Source organism: Centruroides sculpturatus, unplaced genomic scaffold (genome assembly GCF_000671375.1).
Source record: "Centruroides sculpturatus isolate CEXI.00-Female unplaced genomic scaffold, Cexi_2.0 scaffold245, whole genome shotgun sequence".
Lineage (NCBI taxonomy): Eukaryota > Metazoa > Arthropoda > Arachnida > Scorpiones > Buthidae > Centruroides > Centruroides sculpturatus.
The window spans coordinates 362,734-385,332 of NW_019384465.1; the positions used below are offsets into that span (position 1 = coordinate 362,734).

At 28.5% G+C, this 22,599-nt stretch overlaps 2 protein-coding genes across 2 annotated transcripts in view; both read right to left on the reverse strand.

The window, feature by feature from the left end:
- Window positions 1-11,797, reverse strand: part of LOC111621028 (serine/threonine-protein kinase BRSK2-like) — a 60,954-nt gene extending 49,157 nt beyond the window's left edge. Inside the window, exons 1-2 of the mRNA XM_023363070.1 lie at window positions 11,588-11,797; window positions 9,139-9,233 (exon numbers count right to left, since the gene is read on the reverse strand). Of these exons, the coding sequence (XP_023218838.1) occupies window positions 9,139-9,233; window positions 11,588-11,687 (195 nt within the window). The 5' untranslated portion in view covers window positions 11,688-11,797. The remainder of the gene's footprint in view (window positions 1-9,138; window positions 9,234-11,587) is intronic.
- A 102-nt stretch (window positions 11,798-11,899) lies between these two features.
- Window positions 11,900-15,130, reverse strand: LOC111621014. The gene is made up of 3 exons (XM_023363053.1): window positions 13,478-15,130; window positions 12,860-13,405; window positions 11,900-12,785 (listed from the first exon to the last, which is right to left on the reverse strand). Exons 1-3 carry the CDS (start codon window positions 14,516-14,518, stop codon window positions 12,585-12,587), a joined length of 1,788 nt encoding a protein of 595 aa, XP_023218821.1. The 5' UTR covers window positions 14,519-15,130; the 3' UTR covers window positions 11,900-12,584.
- Window positions 15,131-22,599: the final 7,469 nt, after the last annotated feature.

Consider the following 22,599-nt stretch of genomic DNA (forward strand, 5'->3'; position numbering starts at 1 on the left):
TAAATATTTTTTAATTGAATAATTTTTTACACTTAAACTTATTTCTCAATTTAAAAAAATAATAATTATTATAAAATTTTAAAGAAAAAATGGAAATTTATTCGAAAGAAATGTATAAATATTCATGAAATGTTAAAATATTTTCATGAATTAAGAAAAAATGTTTAGATACTATTTATTTTATTTCACTAAATGAGGGCGTGTATCCTAAAAATCTGTTCAAATTTCAACATTGTTTAAAATTCAGTATTTAATGTTTCATGTTTAAAATTTTTTTAGTATAAAATTAAGGTTTCTTGAGTATATTTTGGGGTAAAATAAGACATTCAATTCATGTTTAAAGTTAGGTTTTTAGGTACAGATAGTTTGTTTAACATTCGGGTGAGATTAACAGGATCATAACTGGTTGTAACTCAAACTTCATCTTAACCGTTCCATTAACCTCCGGAAGCAGTGAGCTTTTAAGTGAAGTTTGGTCTCCATTCTCCTCCAACTCCTTCGCGAATCCAGCTTTTTAACTATTTTCATAAACTTTTTTCTTCAGTTGGTACGTTTCTCAATTGATCTCAGTTGCGAACGTTTGGAACGTTGGATTAACGGAAATGTATCAAACTTCGTAATGGCCCAACCTAGCAACTGTGTCGTGAGCTTAAAATGAATGATGACTATAAACGGCCAGAAGACATATTTTTGATCAGGATAATATTTCTTTAGGAAGATACTAGCATCTTCTGAATGCATTCGTTACCATACATTTCTTTGGTGATGGAGAGCCAGCACCATGGTAATACAGGTCTCTGAACATCCCTTTGGACTGATTGCCAGCAAAACCAAAAATTTCGGCAAAAACTTACAACTGTCATTTGAATTTGACTTCATGATCTACATCTAGCCCTTCTTTGGTAAAGTAGTAATTGTTGCCAGGATATTCACTTCTATTAAAAGTAAAATAAGGCTCGTCGTCCAAAACCATATTGAGATTGTTTGATGCCTTAGAGACTCCATCAAGCAGCTTCCTCGGGGTTTTTTGAGTAGCAAGTTGCTTGGTCGTGTATTTTGGAGCAGACATTCACTTCTTGAGAGTCATTTGACGTTCCTTCAGGCGAACGTGTGAAATTTTGAACTTTCTTCCCAATTTCCAAGAGTTTACCAACTTTTCCTGCGATTTCTATTCCTTTCAGTCATTTTCCTCCTCTATCGACCACTTCCTGTTTTTCTTTCTGCAGGTTTTCTTTGCTTTACCCTTGAAATATTGCTATACACTATTCCGTGAAACTCCTATTGCAGAGAAGTTATTAACTGTGTAAGATTTTCAGAATAAAATCTGCCAATCACATTTCTTCTATCGAATTCATTTAATTACCGGAAAATGCTATTGAAATTTGTGTAGATTTTTAGGATACACGCCTATAATTCTGTTTTACATACTCTTAGATTATTTCATATAATAGAAAATATAAAAAATACAAATGAAGTCTGTGATATACCTTCAAAAAATAATGTAAAAATGCAAAATATCTATTAATTATTGAAATATTTTTATGGAATAAAATTAAAAACGTTAAAATATTTAAAAGTTAAGAGAAAAATATTTGGATTTGACTGTTTCTCAAAAATAGAAACAGATTCTTTCTTATTTTTAATATTAAAAAATCTAAAAAAAATTCATAATAAGAATATAAATTATGTTAAATATCCATAAAATATTCAAATATTTTCATAAAATGAAATTTAAAATGTTAACTATTTACTTTAAATAAACAATTTTGTGTCTTATATATTCTAAAAACAGAAAATATAAAAACATATCTCAAAAAAAAATGAATGTAAAAGTAGCATGTATCCATGAAATTATAAAATATTCTCATGAAATTATGTAAAAATAGTTTCTTTTATTTAATAATTCTGTTTTTGCATTAATCAATTTCTTCTAAAAAAAATTAAAGCAGAATTATTGAATAAAAAAAATTATTTTTAATTAATTTCATGAAAATATTTCATTAATTGCTACTTTACATTCTTTTCTTAAACATATTTTCTATATTCTTATGAAAAGAAATAGTCTGTTAATTCTGTATTCTTGAATGAATGAAAAGAAACAGAAAGTTACTTCTATATTCTTAATCAATTTTTCAAAATATAAAATAAAAACAAAAAAATATTCTGAAAAATATGTTCAAAAAAGAATATAAAGATGTCAAAGAGAAGAAAATATATTTTTCTTCNTATGTAATTCTATTTTGAGGCATTTTTTGACGCTCCTAATTACTTAACATCAATTTTCCTTGCTATAAATGATGGCATCTACCTCAAACCATCCACTTTAACATATAAAATCTATGCTTAATTTTAAAATTTCTTAAAGGTAAACATTAATTTAAATAAATAAGTAAATAAATAAACTTACTTTCTGTAAAACAGATTCGCTTAACTTTTCTCTATTAATTATCTTAATGGCCACTTTTCTTCCGGTTATGCAATGCACACCCAGTTTCACCAAACCTATTAGAATAAAATTAAATATGTTTTATGTAAAAAAATATATAATAATAAATAATTATAATAAAATTTTAAAAATTCAAATCACGTCATCAAATGGACTCGGTGTTTGGCGATGACGTCAAAATTTGAATGAATTCCGTTTTCATTGATTCTCTTCAAGTATCTCGTGAGCAAGCGCACGCGCATTTTTCTCCTCCAATAACGGATGAGGTTATATTTTAGTAAAATATTAAAACTTTCGAAAATTTTCTTAACCGTTTTCTTCGTTAAAATTTCTCGTCTTTAATTTATTTATTCTAATTATTAAATATTATATTTTTAGATTTTTCTGTGAAGGATTTTCCGATAAATTTCAATGATTTAATTAGATATTATACGTCCGAATTATATCTTTTGACCCGTTGTTGATGGAATGGTTACGTATCTAGATCCTAAGGATTAACTCTGCGTGATTCCAGATGCCTGCGGGACATTTACCGATAATGTGACTAATCTATGAAGAGTAATTTCGTAAAATTAAAATTAAATAGGGGGAGAAATTACAGAGAAAAATCGGCTGCAAAAATTAAGGGGAAAATGTTTTATAAAAGTCAGTATTATTTTATGTATTCAGCAGGAAAGGTCGAAGTATCTGAGCAATGATTAATAACAGAGATCAGTAACAGTCAGAGAGATAGAGACAGAGAGATCAGTAGCAGGCAGTGCTATTGTCAACTTAAGGCTTGAATTGAAAAAGGAAGCAAATACATAAACTCGATAATGTACATTTCTGAAGTGTCTGTATCATCAAGGGATTATGTAGTAAATCTTTCATAGAAGGTTCGATGATTGATCGATTATAAGAAACTAGAAGTCCTTGAATAGCTCATCTTCTATCAAAAATTATTGTTTTTTTTTAATATAAAATACGTTATATCGATGTTCTACAAATTATAATCACTCATTCTGATCGTGCGAGTACGTATTTTTTTTTAAATAACTCCTGTAAATAACACTTCACTGCACGATAACCGAGCCATGCAGGGAAACACAACCGGCAGAAGTTTAGTTTAAAAATCAATTTAAAATTATAAAAATTAATAATTTTTAAACGATAATGTTTATAAAACGACTTTTTTACTTTTTTAATTGTATAATTATATATTTTTTACTATAATAATTTTTCAAAAAGGGATAATTTTTGTTACGGGATGTAAATCGATATTAATACGTTATTATTAAATCATTGTTTAATCATAGGACTGAGCAACTTCATTACGCTTTTTTCTCTCTTAAAAGCACGTGATTAACCTTGAAATTGATTTAATTTCTTGACGAAAATTGATCTATAAGATTGTTTGTTTNTATAAATATTCATGAAATGTTAAAATATTTTCATGAATTAAGAAAAAATGTTTAGATACTATTTATTTTATTTCACTAAATGAGGGCGTGTATCCTAAAAATCTGTTCAAATTTCAACATTGTTTAAAATTCAGTATTTAATGTTTCATGTTTAAAATTTTTTTAGTATAAAATTAAGGTTTCTTGAGTATATTTTGGGGTAAAATAAGACATTCAATTCATGTTTAAAGTTAGGTTTTTAGGTACAGATAGGTTGTTTAACATTCGGGTGAGATTAACAGGATCATAACTGGTTGTAACTCAAACTTCATCTTAACCGTTCCATTAACCTCCGGAAGCAGTGAGCTTTTAAGTGAAGTTTGGTCTCCATTCTCCTCCAACTCCTTCGCGAATCCAGCTTTTTAACTATTTTCATAAACTTTTTTCTTCAGTTGGTACGTTTCTCAATTGATCTCAGTTGCGAACGTTTGGAACGTTGGATTAACGGAAATGTATCAAACTTCGTAATGGCCCAACCTAGCAACTGTGTCGTGAGCTTAAAATGAATGATGACTATAAACGGCCAGAAGACATATTTTTGATCAGGATAATATTTCTTTAGGAAGATACTAGCATCTTCTGAATGCATTCGTTACCATACATTTCTTTGGTGATGGAGAGCCAGCACCATGGTAATACAGGTCTCTGAACATCCCTTTGGACTGATTGCCAGCAAAACCAAAAATTTCGGCAAAAACTTACAACTGTCATTTGAATTTGACTTCATGATCTACATCTAGCCCTTCTTTGGTAAAGTAGTAATTGTTGCCAGGATATTCACTTCTATTAAAAGTAAAATAAGGCTCGTCGTCCAAAACCATATTGAGATTGTTTGATGCCTTAGAGACTCCATCAAGCAGCTTCCTCGGGGTTTTTTGAGTAGCAAGTTGCTTGGTCGTGTATTTTGGAGCAGACATTCACTTCTTGAGAGTCATTTGACGTTCCTTCAGGCGAACGTGTGAAATTTTGAACTTTCTTCCCAATTTCCAAGAGTTTACCAACTTTTCCTGCGATTTCTATTCCTTTCAGTCATTTTCCTCCTCTATCGACCACTTCCTGTTTTTCTTTCTGCAGGTTTTCTTTGCTTTACCCTTGAAATATTGCTATACACTATTCCGTGAAACTCCTATTGCAGAGAAGTTATTAACTGTGTAAGATTTTCAGAATAAAATCTGCCAATCACATTTCTTCTATCGAATTCATTTAATTACCGGAAAATGCTATTGAAATTTGTGTAGATTTTTAGGATACACGCCTATAATTCTGTTTTACATACTCTTAGATTATTTCATATAATAGAAAATATAAAAAATACAAATGAAGTCTGTGATATACCTTCAAAAAATAATGTAAAAATGCAAAATATCTATTAATTATTGAAATATTTTTATGGAATAAAATTAAAAACGTTAAAATATTTAAAAGTTAAGAGAAAAATATTTGGATTTGACTGTTTCTCAAAAATAGAAACAGATTCTTTCTTATTTTTAATATTAAAAAATCTAAAAAAAATTCATAATAAGAATATAAATTATGTTAAATATCCATAAAATATTCAAATATTTTCATAAAATGAAATTTAAAATGTTAACTATTTACTTTAAATAAACAATTTTGTGTCTTATATATTCTAAAAACAGAAAATATAAAAACATATCTCAAAAAAAAATGAATGTAAAAGTAGCATGTATCCATGAAATTATAAAATATTCTCATGAAATTATGTAAAAATAGTTTCTTTTATTTAATAATTCTGTTTTTGCATTAATCAATTTCTTCTAAAAAAAATTAAAGCAGAATTATTGAATAAAAAAAATTATTTTTAATTAATTTCATGAAAATATTTCATTAATTGCTACTTTACATTCTTTTCTTAAACATATTTTCTATATTCTTATGAAAAGAAATAGTCTGTTAATTCTGTATTCTTGAATGAATGAAAAGAAACAGAAAGTTACTTCTATATTCTTAATCAATTTTTCAAAATATAAAATAAAAACAAAAAAATATTCTGAAAAATATGTTCAAAAAAGAATATAAAGATGTCAAAGAGAAGAAAATATATTTTTCTTCTTTGCCTAGCAGATCACTATTAAGTATATACAATACTTGTATATAACATAATTAAATATGTAGTGCTTTATATACGAGGCCATCGACAGGGAGAGGTAGAGATTTTTTACCCTGACTCGAAGAAAATCTAGAGATCCTGTAATATTCCTATAAAAAAACAAACTGGAAATGTTGTTGTTAGCCTTTCCCAGTATTCTTTATTTGTTTTCATCTCTAATAATTACTACCATTATCTTTAAGCCTTCGGGTTGGTTTGAGAGATATTAAGGAGATGTAGTCATATCTCCGAACCAACAGTCCAATTTTCCTGAAAATTTCTAGTAAAATTTCCCCCTCATAACACAAACCTCCCTAAAAAATTTTCAGAAATTTTCGACAAAGGGCACAGGAGTTATTAAGCTTCAAAATGAGTGAAGAAAATCATGTCCCCCATCCATACTAATACCATAATGTGAGGATACTTTGCAAATCACATTTACCGACCTATGATAAGTAAAATATTAATCATTTAAATATATTTCATATTTTACTTGCCATATCTCAGTAAATGTGATTCGTAAAGTGATGCATAGTAGCCCCTATCGGAGCAAAGTATCCCCACATTACGGTATTCACATATACAGAAAATATCCCAAATTTTTTGCATTTCTCGACGTTTCAAGGGTCCCCGAATCCAAAACAATGCAAAAATGCTAGAAGGAGAGGATCATTTTTTGACTGATCGTCATACAACCGAGAAAAATAATAGGGGGCCATTACCCTATAAAAATAGTGGTTCCTATCTCTAAAAATGTTCTTTTTATTAACAAAACACAAAATCGAGTTTGCGTTTTATTAATAAAGAAACATTTTATGTGTTTTATTTGTATTCAAAAAAAAAGCAAAATGGCGAAGGGACCCAGGCCCCATACAATCTCTCGAAGATCCTATTTATATATCAGATTTATTTGTGTAGAATATGCTTCTGGTTCTGAATGGCATCCATTTTCTCAAATAAACTTTAATTTCCTCCATTTTGTATTACCTCGGACGTCATAAAATGCATTTTTATAACTCCACTCGCTGAAAGTTCTTTACAGAATATCCGATTATTTTGATCTCCATCTTAAGATTACTGATTTTATTGTACGCGAGACATCTCTTATTGATTTTCCATATTCTTTAAGCCATTTATATCAAGAATTTTTTTTTAAATTACAAAAATAAATCTTTACCTTGTTATATATTCCCATATTCGTTATTTTAAAAATTAATGATATAAATTGATGACAGATGGCGCTAAACGGATAATTGTTCGTCTGTTTTTTTTTACATTTTTTCGCTTTAAAATTATTCTAAATTATAAATTATTATCACAATTAAAAATTGATATATATATAAATTAATTTATTTTTAAATTTATGATCTTAAATAAAATTTAATTTTATAAATTATTACGTATTATATCGTACGCTAGATATAAATAGAAAATAATTATTTATAAATACGATGCGCCACCTGCAATTTTAAGAAATATTTTTATAATTATGAAATATCTAGATGTTTTATTTATAAAACATCTTTGAAACTTGATAAAAATTTAATTAGAAAATTAATTAATTTTTTTAAATAAATAATATTTAGCATTCGTTAGACAAAGTGCTCAGAATGACTTGAGCGTATTTTGAGAAAGTTCGCGTTACTTTTAAAAATATTGGTCCGTGGTCTAAGTATTCCCGACTACTTTAATAACTTTAATACGAGAGAAAGAGAGAGAGAGGAGTGAAGCTGACTTTTCTAATTAACCATCCTTTAAAAGTATATTAAAGCGGCTGTGGAATGTCTTAATGAAACAACCTTACAGACGCTTTTGACATTTATAAATGGTACCAAAAAAATAACATTAAATTGATGAATAAATGTCGCTAAGAGTATAAATTACATTGATGCGAAATGGTAAAGAAATTTACAAATTCCACACTAGAAACCGCCTGTAATAATGTGATTTATTGATCCGAACCATTGTGTTTACGATAAATATAACGAAATATCCGATACCTTTCCCACATCTTGGTACGGTCTGCTATAAATTCCATAAATTCCTATAACAGATAAGCATCTGGATTTTGTCTATGTTAACATCAGCGTAAAGGTAAAGACAGGTTAATGGTTAAAACTTTTAAAAAATTTTTTAAATATATAACCGAAAATTATTTCATATAATATTTTTCTTGTCAAATAATATTAATATATAATAATATTTTGTTAATGATAAGATTGATCGATTTAAATTTTGAAAAAAAACTCTCGTCACGTGATTCTGTAGAAAAAACCTAATTGGCTCGTTCAAAGTTACGTATCATAATGCGATAGTAATCTCCAAACAGGGTTATAATTTAAAAAATAAATAAATTTTAAAAAATTTTGGCAATGTTAAGTATTAATAATACTTCTATTAATAGCTTTAATAATTTAAATAAAATAATAATAATAACACTGAAAGATTTAAATAATTAAATTACAATTTAGATATTATCGATTGCTCTATTATGACCATCGAGATCTATGTTATTAGTTATTTAAATAGTTAAATAACTGTCATTTTCATAAATAATATTTAAATATTACTTCTTTTTTTTATGTATATATTTAAAAATCCATCATTAATCTCTCGATATTTTAGAAAATGATGGCCACATTTACTCTTCCCACCTCGTGGTTTTTGCAATAACACCCTTTTTACAAAATGGCAACAATCCATCGTCATAACAACGGCAAACCGCCAATCTTTCCGCCTGCCGAATAGAAACTTCAACCGGAAATGAAAGATTGGTTAGCTTGGACTATATGACGTCATTTCCCCCGAGAACGAACAGGAATTAAGTGATTTTTAGAGCTACAGGTGCTCGTCAGTCTATTTCAAAGACCGTCCGTTTGTCTAATCATTTCCCTTAAAACTAGGACGGGTCTGACCTATTTTGTATTTAAAAAAATAAAAATTTTAACAAATAATCAATNGCTATGTAATTCTATTTTGAGGCATTTTTTGACGCTCCTAATTACTTAACATCAATTTTCCTTGCTATAAATGATGGCATCTACCTCAAACCATCCACTTTAACATATAAAATCTATGCTTAATTTTAAAATTTCTTAAAGGTAAACATTAATTTAAATAAATAAGTAAATAAATAAACTTACTTTCTGTAAAACAGATTCGCTTAACTTTTCTCTATTAATTATCTTAATGGCCACTTTTCTTCCGGTTATGCAATGCACACCCAGTTTCACCAAACCTATTAGAATAAAATTAAATATGTTTTATGTAAAAAAATATATAATAATAAATAATTATAATAAAATTTTAAAAATTCAAATCACGTCATCAAATGGACTCGGTGTTTGGCGATGACGTCAAAATTTGAATGAATTCCGTTTTCATTGATTCTCTTCAAGTATCTCGTGAGCAAGCGCACGCGCATTTTTCTCCTCCAATAACGGATGAGGTTATATTTTAGTAAAATATTAAAACTTTCGAAAATTTTCTTAACCGTTTTCTTCGTTAAAATTTCTCGTCTTTAATTTATTTATTCTAATTATTAAATATTATATTTTTAGATTTTTCTTTGAAGGATTTTCCGATAAATTTCAATGATTTAATTAGATATTATACGTCCGAATTATATCTTTTGACCCGTTGTTGATGGAATGGTTACGTATCTAGATCCTAAGGATTAACTCTGCGTGATTCCAGATGCCTGCGGGACATTTACCGATAATGTGACTAATCTATGAAGAGTAATTTCGTAAAATTAAAATTAAATAGGGGGAGAAATTACAGAGAAAAATCGGCTGCAAAAATTAAGGGGAAAATGTTTTATAAAAGTCAGTATTATTTTATGTATTCAGCAGGAAAGGTCGAAGTATCTGAGCAATGATTAATAACAGAGATCAGTAACAGTCAGAGAGATAGAGACAGAGAGATCAGTAGCAGGCAGTGCTATTGTCAACTTAAGGCTTGAATTGAAAAAGGAAGCAAATACATAAACTCGATAATGTACATTTCTGAAGTGTCTGTATCATCAAGGGATTATGTAGTAAATCTTTCATAGAAGGTTCGATGATTGATCGATTATAAGAAACTAGAAGTCCTTGAATAGCTCATCTTCTATCAAAAATTATTGTTTTTTTTTAATATAAAATACGTTATATCGATGTTCTACAAATTATAATCACTCATTCTGATCGTGCGAGTACGTATTTTTTTTTAAATAACTCCTGTAAATAACACTTCACTGCACGATAACCGAGCCATGCAGGGAAACACAACCGGCAGAAGTTTAGTTTAAAAATCAATTTAAAATTATAAAAATTAATAATTTTTAAACGATAATGTTTATAAAACGACTTTTTTACTTTTTTAATTGTATAATTATATATTTTTTACTATAATAATTTTTCAAAAAGGGATAATTTTTGTTACGGGATGTAAATCGATATTAATACGTTATTATTAAATCATTGTTTAATCATAGGACTGAGCAACTTCATTACGCTTTTTTCTCTCTTAAAAGCACGTGATTAACCTTGAAATTGATTTAATTTCTTGACGAAAATTGATCTATAAGATTGTTTGTTTATCTAGAACAAGGCAAAAATGGATAAATAGTTAGAGAAAAAGAGAAAATCCTACTAGACGAGTAATCAGTATTAATATAACTTTCTTGACAGTAACATGACAAGTAAGTCTACTTCTGTCGGTATCTGATTACTGTTGTCTCGGGAGAAGATATTTTTTCGTTACAAGTGTCGACCCTCAACTTCATTTGTTTCCACTAAACTATAGTCAGGGGGTTTTACTACCGTTCTGCCTAAAAGATTCTTCATTGGAGTGTAAAATGCCCATTTCTAGAAGAATTTCCGTTAAAATCATAACAATAAGCAGTTTATGATTAATAAATACGACATAATTACGCGGGAATTCCATAAACATTACGGGAATTACAACTTTTTAAATCTATCTTTTCGTCTCTTATAAATTTTAAAATTTATTTATACTGAAATCCTAGAAATAATGCACTTAAAATATATTACTTTAAAGTAAAATATATATAGGAAAAAATATTTTTTAAAGTGGTTTTATATACGAACTTTCTTCCATGATATAGAGACCGAGCAGCGGAGTGTTTTATAGGAATGCTTTAAACTGTATTACTAAATCTAGATTTGGAGAGAAGAAAATAACCAGAAAATCTTGTATTTATCCGTACGGAGACGTAAACAATTCATCAAAATCTCCAAAAATCCACGGCAGACAGACAGACTGCGAACGATGGGACTTTCCTACTCTATACACGTGACGGTAAAATAATCGATAAAGTCGTTAATTATCGCAAGACTCGAAGAATCTAATCTATATACCACACTTTTCATATTTATGCAGGCATAAACTTAACACCTGACAGGTAGAAATTTTAAAAATAAGAGAAAAAAAATAATCCCGACTATAATAAAAACAATATCGAAATTTCGGTAAGGTATCTGGCTCTTGGAGTTTACGCGTTAACGCTTAAATTTCGCCCTCAGGACAATTTTACAGGGGGAAGTTTAGGTGTTTAGTTTCAAACATCAGCACTGCAGCTAAACTCACCTGTCTGTCCTTTTCCCAGAGTTCTCTCGAGACGATAAGGTCCTACGAACTGATAATGGTGACCGTCTCCTTCTCGATGGGAGGACATGATGGCGCACATATATATATACGCAAGAATTATCCTTTTTATTAAAGTGTTTCTATCCACGTATCGTATCCATTTGCTAACTCGCTTCCCCCCAGATCCGCCATAACAGACCAGCTAGCTGATCCGGGTACTTCAATTTTTATATGGCAATCAATATAGTCGGTGACGTTGGCGATACTAGCGATCTCTGGTCGAGTAACGTAACGTTCGTGTATTAACTGCTATATTGTTTTTGCATTTTTTTAAAGAATAATTACACTTTTGTAATATTTCAAATATTTTTTTTTTATTCGCAAAATTTCGTGGATTTACATCTTGTATATCATTATTATTTACCGGTTTCTTCAATCGATATTACAAATTACAATAACCAACTTTGGTGTCTGAGCTGATGATTATTTTGTAGCTTGTTACCATTGTCGTTAGTCCGGTTAAATTGCTCGATACTGAAGAGATTCTGTCAGAAATTTTCTTGAAAATTTTTCGACAAAACATACGCTCCTTCCAAAAAATTGTGCCATGTCCAGCTTGAGAAAATTTGAAGATCTTCATGTTTTTCATACAACTGAACTGCTGTATATTACATACACTTTATTGTGGAGTTAATGGCCGGATGTTCGTCGTTCTCATCTGTTTTTTTCACAAATAATTGAAGAAGTGACAATGTTTTATACAAATTTTAATTATTTGCCGACAAAACTACAATTTTACATAAATTTTTTATGTTCACCGATTCATTAAACAAGTTAACTTGAATGAAGTGTGTTGCAAGCATCTAAAACAGTCTTTTTTAAAGGCTCTTAGGGTGACAATTAACACAAAAAATTAAATAACATACTGTTACATCTACTTCTTTTTAAAAAGTAATGATGTTTGTTTAATTAAATTCATTAATACATGAACTGTAACTTATTGATTACCTATTTGTTTATTATTTGAAGAGGAAACTGGAGCAACAGTATTTGGATCCATTCTAGAAGACTGGTTAAGGAGAGATGGAGTAAGGAATGTCATTGTATGCTCTTTGATTGGTGGAGATGTTTCACTAGAAGAATAAATGGAATCTGGATGAGAATGATTCTTTTGTACACTTTGCAATATGTCAGGCACCTGAAAAAATAATTTGAATCATAAATATCAACCATTGCTATAAATAACTGAATAACTGAAATATGCCTACTTACATAATAAACATATTGAGAATGATTTCCAAGAACACTTGCCAAATTGTAATGTAATTCTGTCTGACCATTCGGGATGGATAAAGGAATAATAACATTTGCTTTATCTGGATACACTTTAGGTTCTAAACTCGACGATGGCTGGAATGAAGTCAGCATCGAATTAATTACTTCTGAGGATTTTTGAAAAGGAAAGTCATTTAAAGATGGTGATATTTGCTGGAACTGTTCCGAATTAACTAAGCAAATATTTGAATTGGATGTGGTATTATTTGTTGTTTGAACTGAATCTTTTGGATTTTCTTGACATTTTGGATCAGTAGCAGAACTAAGTGTAGCATGTTTCACTGATTCAATAGGATACACATTATATTCTTTGTGAGGATCTGATAAAATGTTTACATGTTGCTTTCGTAATGGAGTAGAAATGTTTTCATAAGGTCTATTGTCAGAATTCATATAATGAACTTCATTAAAAATTGATCCTTGTTGAGGAGATCCAGATTTATTATCATGTACAAAATATCTATTGGACAATGCTGGCTTATTCTGAAAAATGCAAATTACAAAAGTCAAATAACTTATATCACGATTATTAAAGAAAGGTTTTAAAAGGCTCACCTGTGGACATAAATTTGGAACAGAATAACTTGTATTCTTGTTGATCGTTGTTCTGTTGTTGACAAAAGTATCTGCATAAAACTGGGGAGATTTGTGCCTTAAAACCTGATCATTATTCTGATTATATGATGATATTGGAAAAGGAAACATAGATGTTATTTGCGCATTCGGTTGAGAAGAAATGAACTGTCCTTGAGATGTCATCAATGGCAAATTTTCATTTCTTGATATAAGAGAATGAGTTGTAATAACTTGAGGGCCATGAAAAGTAGCATGTGGAAGTTGCGTAAAGACAAATTGCTGAGGACTTTCTATAGGAACTTGTGAATTATATCTAAAATTTGGTGAATTATTTGTACAGTTTATCATTCTGTTATTACAAAGACTAAACTGAGGATCTGCAGGATATAAATAAAATTGAGTTGTTACAGGAGGTTGCACTTTATTAGTTAATGGAACAGAATTTACTTCATTAGGATCTAACAAATGCAAAATGTCATTCTGTACTGAAGACAAAAATTCATTCCTTGTAAGAGGCTCTTCGGACACATTATTTTGCGAATCCGGCATATTTAATGATTTTGAAATGTCTCCATTGACTTTACTTTCAGGCGATGCAATGAAATATAATGGTGCCGATGGACTGCAGTTAGGTGAAATGTAGTTTTCGTTATCAGACAATGTCTCTAATATTTCATTATTTTGCAATTCTGTTACTGGAAGAGCTTCACTATCTTGAAGTAAAGGCTCAAAGTTTTCAACAGTTAAAGAAGAATTTGTTTCTTTGTCATTTAGATTATATACCATTATTTGTGGAGCTTTACTGTTTTCATCAATTGATATATTTTTGAGTCCATTATTTGTAAATTGAAAATTGTTTGCCCCAAATTCTGCAGTAGTATCTTCTATATTCTGCTTATAATTAATAATTACTTCAGCATTATTATGTGCACTATCATCTTCCAAAATATTCAAATTATCTTCAACATTATTATTGCAAACAGTTTCCTCATTTTGACTGAGAGTGCATTCACTTTCCATTATATATGAATCATGATTTTGTTTACCATTACAAATACTTTCTTTGGCTTGATTAGTCTCAGATCTCAAATCATTTACAATTGAATTATTTTCAAAATTTTCTACTGATTTATTTAAATCTTTATTTGCATTATCTGAAACACATTTTGCAAGGTATAAAGAAGGATGGCTTTGAGTTGTAGATATCTTAAGATCAGGAAACTTTGAAGAATTTTCTTCACTTGAAGATTCTTCAAATTTGTTACTTGAAATTTCCTACAAAAATTTGTACGTAATAAATAAATACCTATAATGATAACTTATATTCATGACTATATAAAGCAAACAAATATTACCAGTATTATTAATATTTATAGGATATCAAATTTGTTTATAATCATCTTGAAAGCAGAAAAATCATTAAAAATTATAACTATTTATATAAAATTCATTACTGTAGATAAATGATTTACTATAATGACTATAATTTCAACTAATTACTTATCTACATAATTGATTAAGTCTGTATTTTGCCATAATAGTTTCTTATAATGGAAGGAGTTTTGATCCTTCTAAAATAAATCTTTGTAATAAAATAAAATAAGGAGTTTCCCATTAATTACATATACAGTTTTTAACCATCTCTCTGCCTGTATACAACAATGTGGTTTTCACAATTCCCTTCCCAAATTTCCTCAGTGTTGGAGCTCCTTGAATTAACAATAGTTCAAGGAGCTCCAACACTGAGGAAATTACTTTAAAAAAGTTCTATAAATATTTTCTAACTGACAGTTTATACACATGACTTTAAGTAGGCTTATAAAAACAAATCAGTATGCCATTAACACCACTAAAAAAGGCCCACTGTAGATAATGCATTGACTCCCTCCCTCCTTATTATGTACAGTATAATGATGTACTTTTCACAATCTTTCTCTTAAACTGTACATATAATTAATGGATGACCCCTAAAAAAAATCTACTAAGTAACTTTATTATATATTTATACAGAATGAAAATTTTTTTGAATTAATAAACTGTACAGTGAATTTATGTTTGTGAAATTATTGAATAGCTAATTTTTAAATAAATAAATACTGCTTAAAGTATAAAATTAGAGTGTTTGAATTTCATCTCTAGCTATATAAATATATAATATTTAAGTTGAAAAAAATGCATTTAGTCTTGGATGAGATCCAAATCCATCTGATATACTTCAGTGAAATTGTTAAATATTTTAAAGCACTGTTTCCCAACATAAACCGGTTATGAATCTTTTTATATATGAAATATTTCTGAGGAATCCCAGGCAAATTTTTATTAATCAAATCATTATTTGATATTGTGCAGAAATATTTTCATAACTAAATTCTCACTCTTCAGAAACCACTTTTGAAAATTCAAGTCTGAGATAAATTTATTGTTAAATGGTACAGACTTGGTAAAATGTAATTTATATAAATTGTAACTTATAACATAATGTAAACATAAAACTTTGTTAAATCTAGTTCTAATGGCAAATGATCTGCTAGATTATTTACCAGACTATATTAGAATTAATTTAATACTTAGAAATAAATTTGGCTGCAGGTAGGTGGTTTCTACTTATTAAATTAGCCTTAATATAGCCTGATAAATAATCTGGTCAATCATTTGACAATACTAATTGATCAGATTGTTGTATATGTTACTAGTTCTGATGTTTTTTTGATGATAAATCATAATTAATTTGTCTTACAAAAAAAAATTTAATTCCAATCAGTTCAATAATGAAACTGAAATAGCAGAACTGGAATTCAAAAAACAACCAGACTAATAAATTAAAAATGAAAAAGTGCAAGGAAAATTTTGGAAAAACCATGCAAATAAATCATTATTGTGTCAGTAAAGAGCAGAAATTTAAATGGAATATTAAACAATAATATAGCCACAAAAACAAATCCAGCATTTAACTTTTGAGAAAAACAAACATGTTTGATTATATTATAAATACAACTAACTCAATAACTACTTCAAACATTAAACGAACAGCCAGATTCCTTTATCAGACTATTCAGGCTACATAATGTAGCCTTAATAGTCTAATAAAGGAATCTGGCTGTTCATTTCATATTTTGCATTTTTGATTAACTTAATTTTTTGATTCTGGAATCCAGTAGTGGTGTGCAGTTTGAACCTGAAGAGATCTAGTTAAATTAATCAGAAATTTTTATTTTTTTCAAAAATTATATGCTAGATTCTAAAGATTTTTGTTTTTTTTTTTAACATTAGAAACCTCAAAAATCTTTCCAGCTATTTTATACAAAAGAAAAATGAAGAAACTGNTAGTCTGTTAATTCTGTATTCTTGAATGAATGAAAAGAAACAGAAAGTTACTTCTATATTCTTAATCAATTTTTCAAAATATAAAATAAAAACAAAAAAATATTCTGAAAAATATGTTCAAAAAAGAATATAAAGATGTCAAAGAGAAGAAAATATATTTTTCTTCTTTGCCTAGCAGATCACTATTAAGTATATACAATACTTGTATATAACATAATTAAATATGTAGTGCTTTATATACGAGGCCATCGACAGGGAGAGGTAGAGATTTTTTACCCTGACTCGAAGAAAATCTAGAGATCCTGTAATATTCCTATAAAAAAACAAACTGGAAATGTTGTTGTTAGCCTTTCCCAGTATTCTTTATTTGTTTTCATCTCTAATAATTACTACCATTATCTTTAAGCCTTCGGGTTGGTTTGAGAGATATTAAGGAGATGTAGTCATATCTCCGAACCAACAGTCCAATTTTCCTGAAAATTTCTAGTAAAATTTCCCCCTCATAACACAAACCTCCCTAAAAAATTTTCAGAAATTTTCGACAAAGGGCACAGGAGTTATTAAGCTTCAAAATGAGTGAAGAAAATCATGTCCCCCATCCATACTAATACCATAATGTGAGGATACTTTGCAAATCACATTTACCGACCTATGATAAGTAAAATATTAATCATTTAAATATATTTCATATTTTACTTGCCATATCTCAGTAAATGTGATTCGTAAAGTGATGCATAGTAGCCCCTATCGGAGCAAAGTATCCCCACATTACGGTATTCACATATACAGAAAATATCCCAAATTTTTTGCATTTCTCGACGTTTCAAGGGTCCCCGAATCCAAAACAATGCAAAAATGCTAGAAGGAGAGGATCATTTTTTGACTGATCGTCATACAACCGAGAAAAATAATAGGGGGCCATTACCCTATAAAAATAGTGGTTCCTATCTCTAAAAATGTTCTTTTTATTAACAAAACACAAAATCGAGTTTGCGTTTTATTAATAAAGAAACATTTTATGTGTTTTATTTGTATTCAAAAAAAAAGCAAAATGGCGAAGGGACCCAGGCCCCATACAATCTCTCGAAGATCCTATTTATATATCAGATTTATTTGTGTAGAATATGCTTCTGGTTCTGAATGGCATCCATTTTCTCAAATAAACTTTAATTTCCTCCATTTTGTATTACCTCGGACGTCATAAAATGCATTTTTATAACTCCACTCGCTGAAAGTTCTTTACAGAATATCCGATTATTTTGATCTCCATCTTAAGATTACTGATTTTATTGTACGCGAGACATTTCTTATTGATTTTCCATATTCTTTAAGCCATTTATATCAAGAATTTTTTTTTAAATTACAAAAATAAATCTTTACCTTGTTATATATTCCCATATTCGTTATTTTAAAAATTAATGATATAAATTGATGACAGATGGCGCTAAACGGATAATTGTTCGTCTGTTTTTTTTTACATTTTTTCGCTTTAAAATTATTCTAAATTATAAATTATTATCACAATTAAAAATTGATATATATATAAATTAATTTATTTTTAAATTTATGATCTTAAATAAAATTTAATTTTATAAATTATTACGTATTATATCGTACGCTAGATATAAATAGAAAATAATTATTTATAAATACGATGCGCCACCTGCAATTTTAAGAAATATTTTTATAATTATGAAATATCTAGATGTTTTATTTATAAAACATCTTTGAAACTTGATAAAAATTTAATTAGAAAATTAATTAATTTTTTTAAATAAATAATATTTAGCATTCGTTAGACAAAGTGCTCAGAATGACTTGAGCGTATTTTNTATATCATATTATTTTTAACCATTCACATATAACTAGAATAGTCTAAATTATAACCAAAATATTAAAACTAACAGATAAATTCAAAATTATCAAAAGTAACCTAGCAAATATAATTATTTACTTGTATATTTTGATAATATAAGATGTAGGATATTTACTGCATGTCCATTTATCACAATGATATACAATCTTTTCTTGTGTCTAAAAAATGTATCCAGGATTCAAGGATCTCATTATCACATACAACATTAATTCTAAATTTTTAATTTGTTACAAAGATAAATTTAATGTTTAAACAAAATGTAACCTCAGAAAACTGAAACATATTTCAATACCTAACTGTAATAATCAGAGCACTTTTCCAGCAAAGAGTTGATTATCTGACAAATAAGTTTGCCTGAAGTCAACTGAAACTTGTTTGTCACATAACCAATCCGTTGAGAGAAAAGTGTACTGGTTTGTACAGTTAAGAAGTATTTTAACATTTTCTAAAACTAAAGTATCAAAAAGAGATAATAAATATGTATTGAAGTTCTCCAATTATAAATTCTTATGATTTAAACTTAAAAGTTGGTGATATGATAGCATTAAAATTATCAACAGATAAATATGAACATAAATTTTCAATGGATAAAAACCCACTAGTATATGTAGTAATATAAAGAATATACATGCATCCAAATGCATATATATTCTTTATGTTTTTTAAAATCAATTAAGATCTAGAGCTTAAATTCAAAGCTATGCATATGCAGAGTGTCCACTTAAACTTCTATCCAAGGGCTAAGAGAGCTTTCTAGCATTAGTTACGTTAGGTTGCGGACTGCAGCAGACTGAAAAACTAAATACATCACCATGACATGCATCCATTTCATTACTATAAGCACAACATGCAGAGGATACAGAGATTTCAGTGATAAAACAAGATGTTAAATTTACAGCATGACAAACCATAACTCCTCCTTTGATGAACTGACAAGGAACCATTTCCTGAAAATGGAGTGTATAACTGTCACAATATACACCATTGGGCAGAGCATGCTCCATGATGCATGCAACATACAAAACAAGTATGTGTTTACCCTAAATGTGTGATGTGCAATTTGGGGTTAACAGCTTCTTGGTCCCTTAATCATTGGTGACATGATGACTGATATCTGAACATCCTAAATATAACATTGGATGAATAGTTCGATGATTTGCCATTAACAAAACCACAGATTTGGTACTGGCACAATGGTGTGCAAACTCATTCCCAGACAAACATGCATCAATGGCTCATAGAGCAATTGGGCAACTGCTGGATAGGAACATGACTCTGTTCTATGGACATCACATATTCCAGACTTGATCCCAAACTGGATTGTCTCTATGCAGTCAATTAAAAGTATTGATATATGATGCATACCCAGCAGTGCTGCACGACGTTGACCAACTTAAGAGAAGCATATGACAGAACTATAAAATGGTGATCTCATGAAAACTACATGTCATCCATAATGCCAAACTCAACATTCTACATCTTTGTATTGCTGCTGAAGGTAGTTGTTTTGAACAAGTTCTCTAACAAACTTAAACTTATTTTTCTATAACAATTTCTGCAATGTTTTTATCCTTTACAGTCGGAAATTATTTGTATTATGCTAAATTGTATTAAGTTGATTCCCTTCAATTATTTTACTACTGGAACAAGCATCCATCACATCCATACACTCATGCAATGCTTACAAAATATCTTTTGCCCCTGAATAGATGTTTAAGTAAACACCTCATATATAATGTATATCTGTACAGTGAATTTATGTTTGTGAAATTATTGAATAGCTAATTTTTAAATAAATAAATACTGCTTAAAGTATAAAATTAGAGTGTTTGAATTTCATCTCTAGCTATATAAATATATAATATTTAAGTTGAAAAAAATGCATTTAGTCTTGGATGAGATCCAAATCCATCTGATATACTTCAGTGAAATTGTTAAATATTTTAAAGCACTGTTTCCCAACATAAACCGGTTATGAATCTTTTTATATATGAAATATTTCTGAGGAATCCCAGGCAAATTTTTATTAATCAAATCATTATTTGATATTGTGCAGAAATATTTTCATAACTAAATTCTCACTCTTCAGAAACCACTTTTGAAAATTCAAGTCTGAGATAAATTTATTGTTAAATGGTACAGACTTGGTAAAATGTAATTTATATAAATTGTAACTTATAACATAATGTAAACATAAAACTTTGTTAAATCTAGTTCTAATGGCAAATGATCTGCTAGATTATTTACCAGACTATATTAGAATTAATTTAATACTTAGAAATAAATTTGGCTGCAGGTAGGTGGTTTCTACTTATTAAATTAGCCTTAATATAGCCTGATAAATAATCTGGTCAATCATTTGACAATACTAATTGATCAGATTGTTGTATATGTTACTAGTTCTGATGTTTTTTTGATGATAAATCATAATTAATTTGTCTTACAAAAAAAAATTTAATTCCAATCAGTTCAATAATGAAACTGAAATAGCAGAACTGGAATTCAAAAAACAACCAGACTAATAAATTAAAAATGAAAAAGTGCAAGGAAAATTTTGGAAAAACCATGCAAATAAATCATTATTGTGTCAGTAAAGAGCAGAAATTTAAATGGAATATTAAACAATAATATAGCCACAAAAACAAATCCAGCATTTAACTTTTGAGAAAAACAAACATGTTTGATTATATTATAAATACAACTAACTCAATAACTACTTCAAACATTAAACGAACAGCCAGATTCCTTTATCAGACTATTCAGGCTACATAATGTAGCCTTAATAGTCTAATAAAGGAATCTGGCTGTTCATTTCATATTTTGCATTTTTGATTAACTTAATTTTTTGATTCTGGAATCCAGTAGTGGTGTGCAGTTTGAACCTGAAGAGATCTAGTTAAATTAATCAGAAATTTTTATTTTTTTCAAAAATTATATGCTAGATTCTAAAGATTTTTGTTTTTTTTTTTAACATTAGAAACCTCAAAAATCTTTCCAGCTATTTTATACAAAAGAAAAATGAAGAAACTGATAACAAAATTCAAAAGACCCGTTCAGAAAAACATGCAGTTTTGACAAACTGTAAACATTCTTATTTTTTGCAGTATCTAATATTCTAAAAAAGATTTATTCCTCATAAAAAATATGGTATAGCAATAGGTTTTTCTCAATAATTAAATATTAATGCTACAATTTGTTACTTTTGAAATTTTTATCAAAATGAAATGATTTAAGAATATAAATTTTGAAACATTCCAGTAAGTTTCACAAAACCTTTCACCCTTAGCTTTCCGTGTGTGGAATTGAAACATTCCAAATTCCAAAAATATAAAATTTTAAATTAAATTGACTTAAAAGGAATAATGATAGTTGAATTAATCAATGCACCTTTAACAGTGGGTGAAATTTAAATATCCAAGCTTAAACTGTATCCCTTCTTCCTTCCTTCCAACACTAGCATTCAATTTTCAACTGTTTATGCCTGAAGATGACCCATTAATTGAGTCAAAAACATTAGCATTATTTAAACTTCACCCACTGTTAAAGGGTTCATTGATTAATTCATCTGAGTAACCACAGTGGCTAGTTCATTCTTCATATTTCCTAATATGGTAGAAGCACAGCAAGGCTAGTAAAGGTATAAATAAAATATTAAGACAAATTGGTAATGATAGAATATTTTGCTAGCATCAGATGAAAGTTCAACTATTTAGATGACCAAATATCCAGATGAATTTCTAACAAAACAACTTTAGTTTAGGCTGGTGGCTAACATTTTAATAATATATTATTTAGAAGAAAAAAGAACATGCAGTCATCAATAGGTTTAAACTCTTGAAGAGAATCTTTATCAACATAAAATAATACCAAAATATTATATAAACAAATCAAAAATGCATCA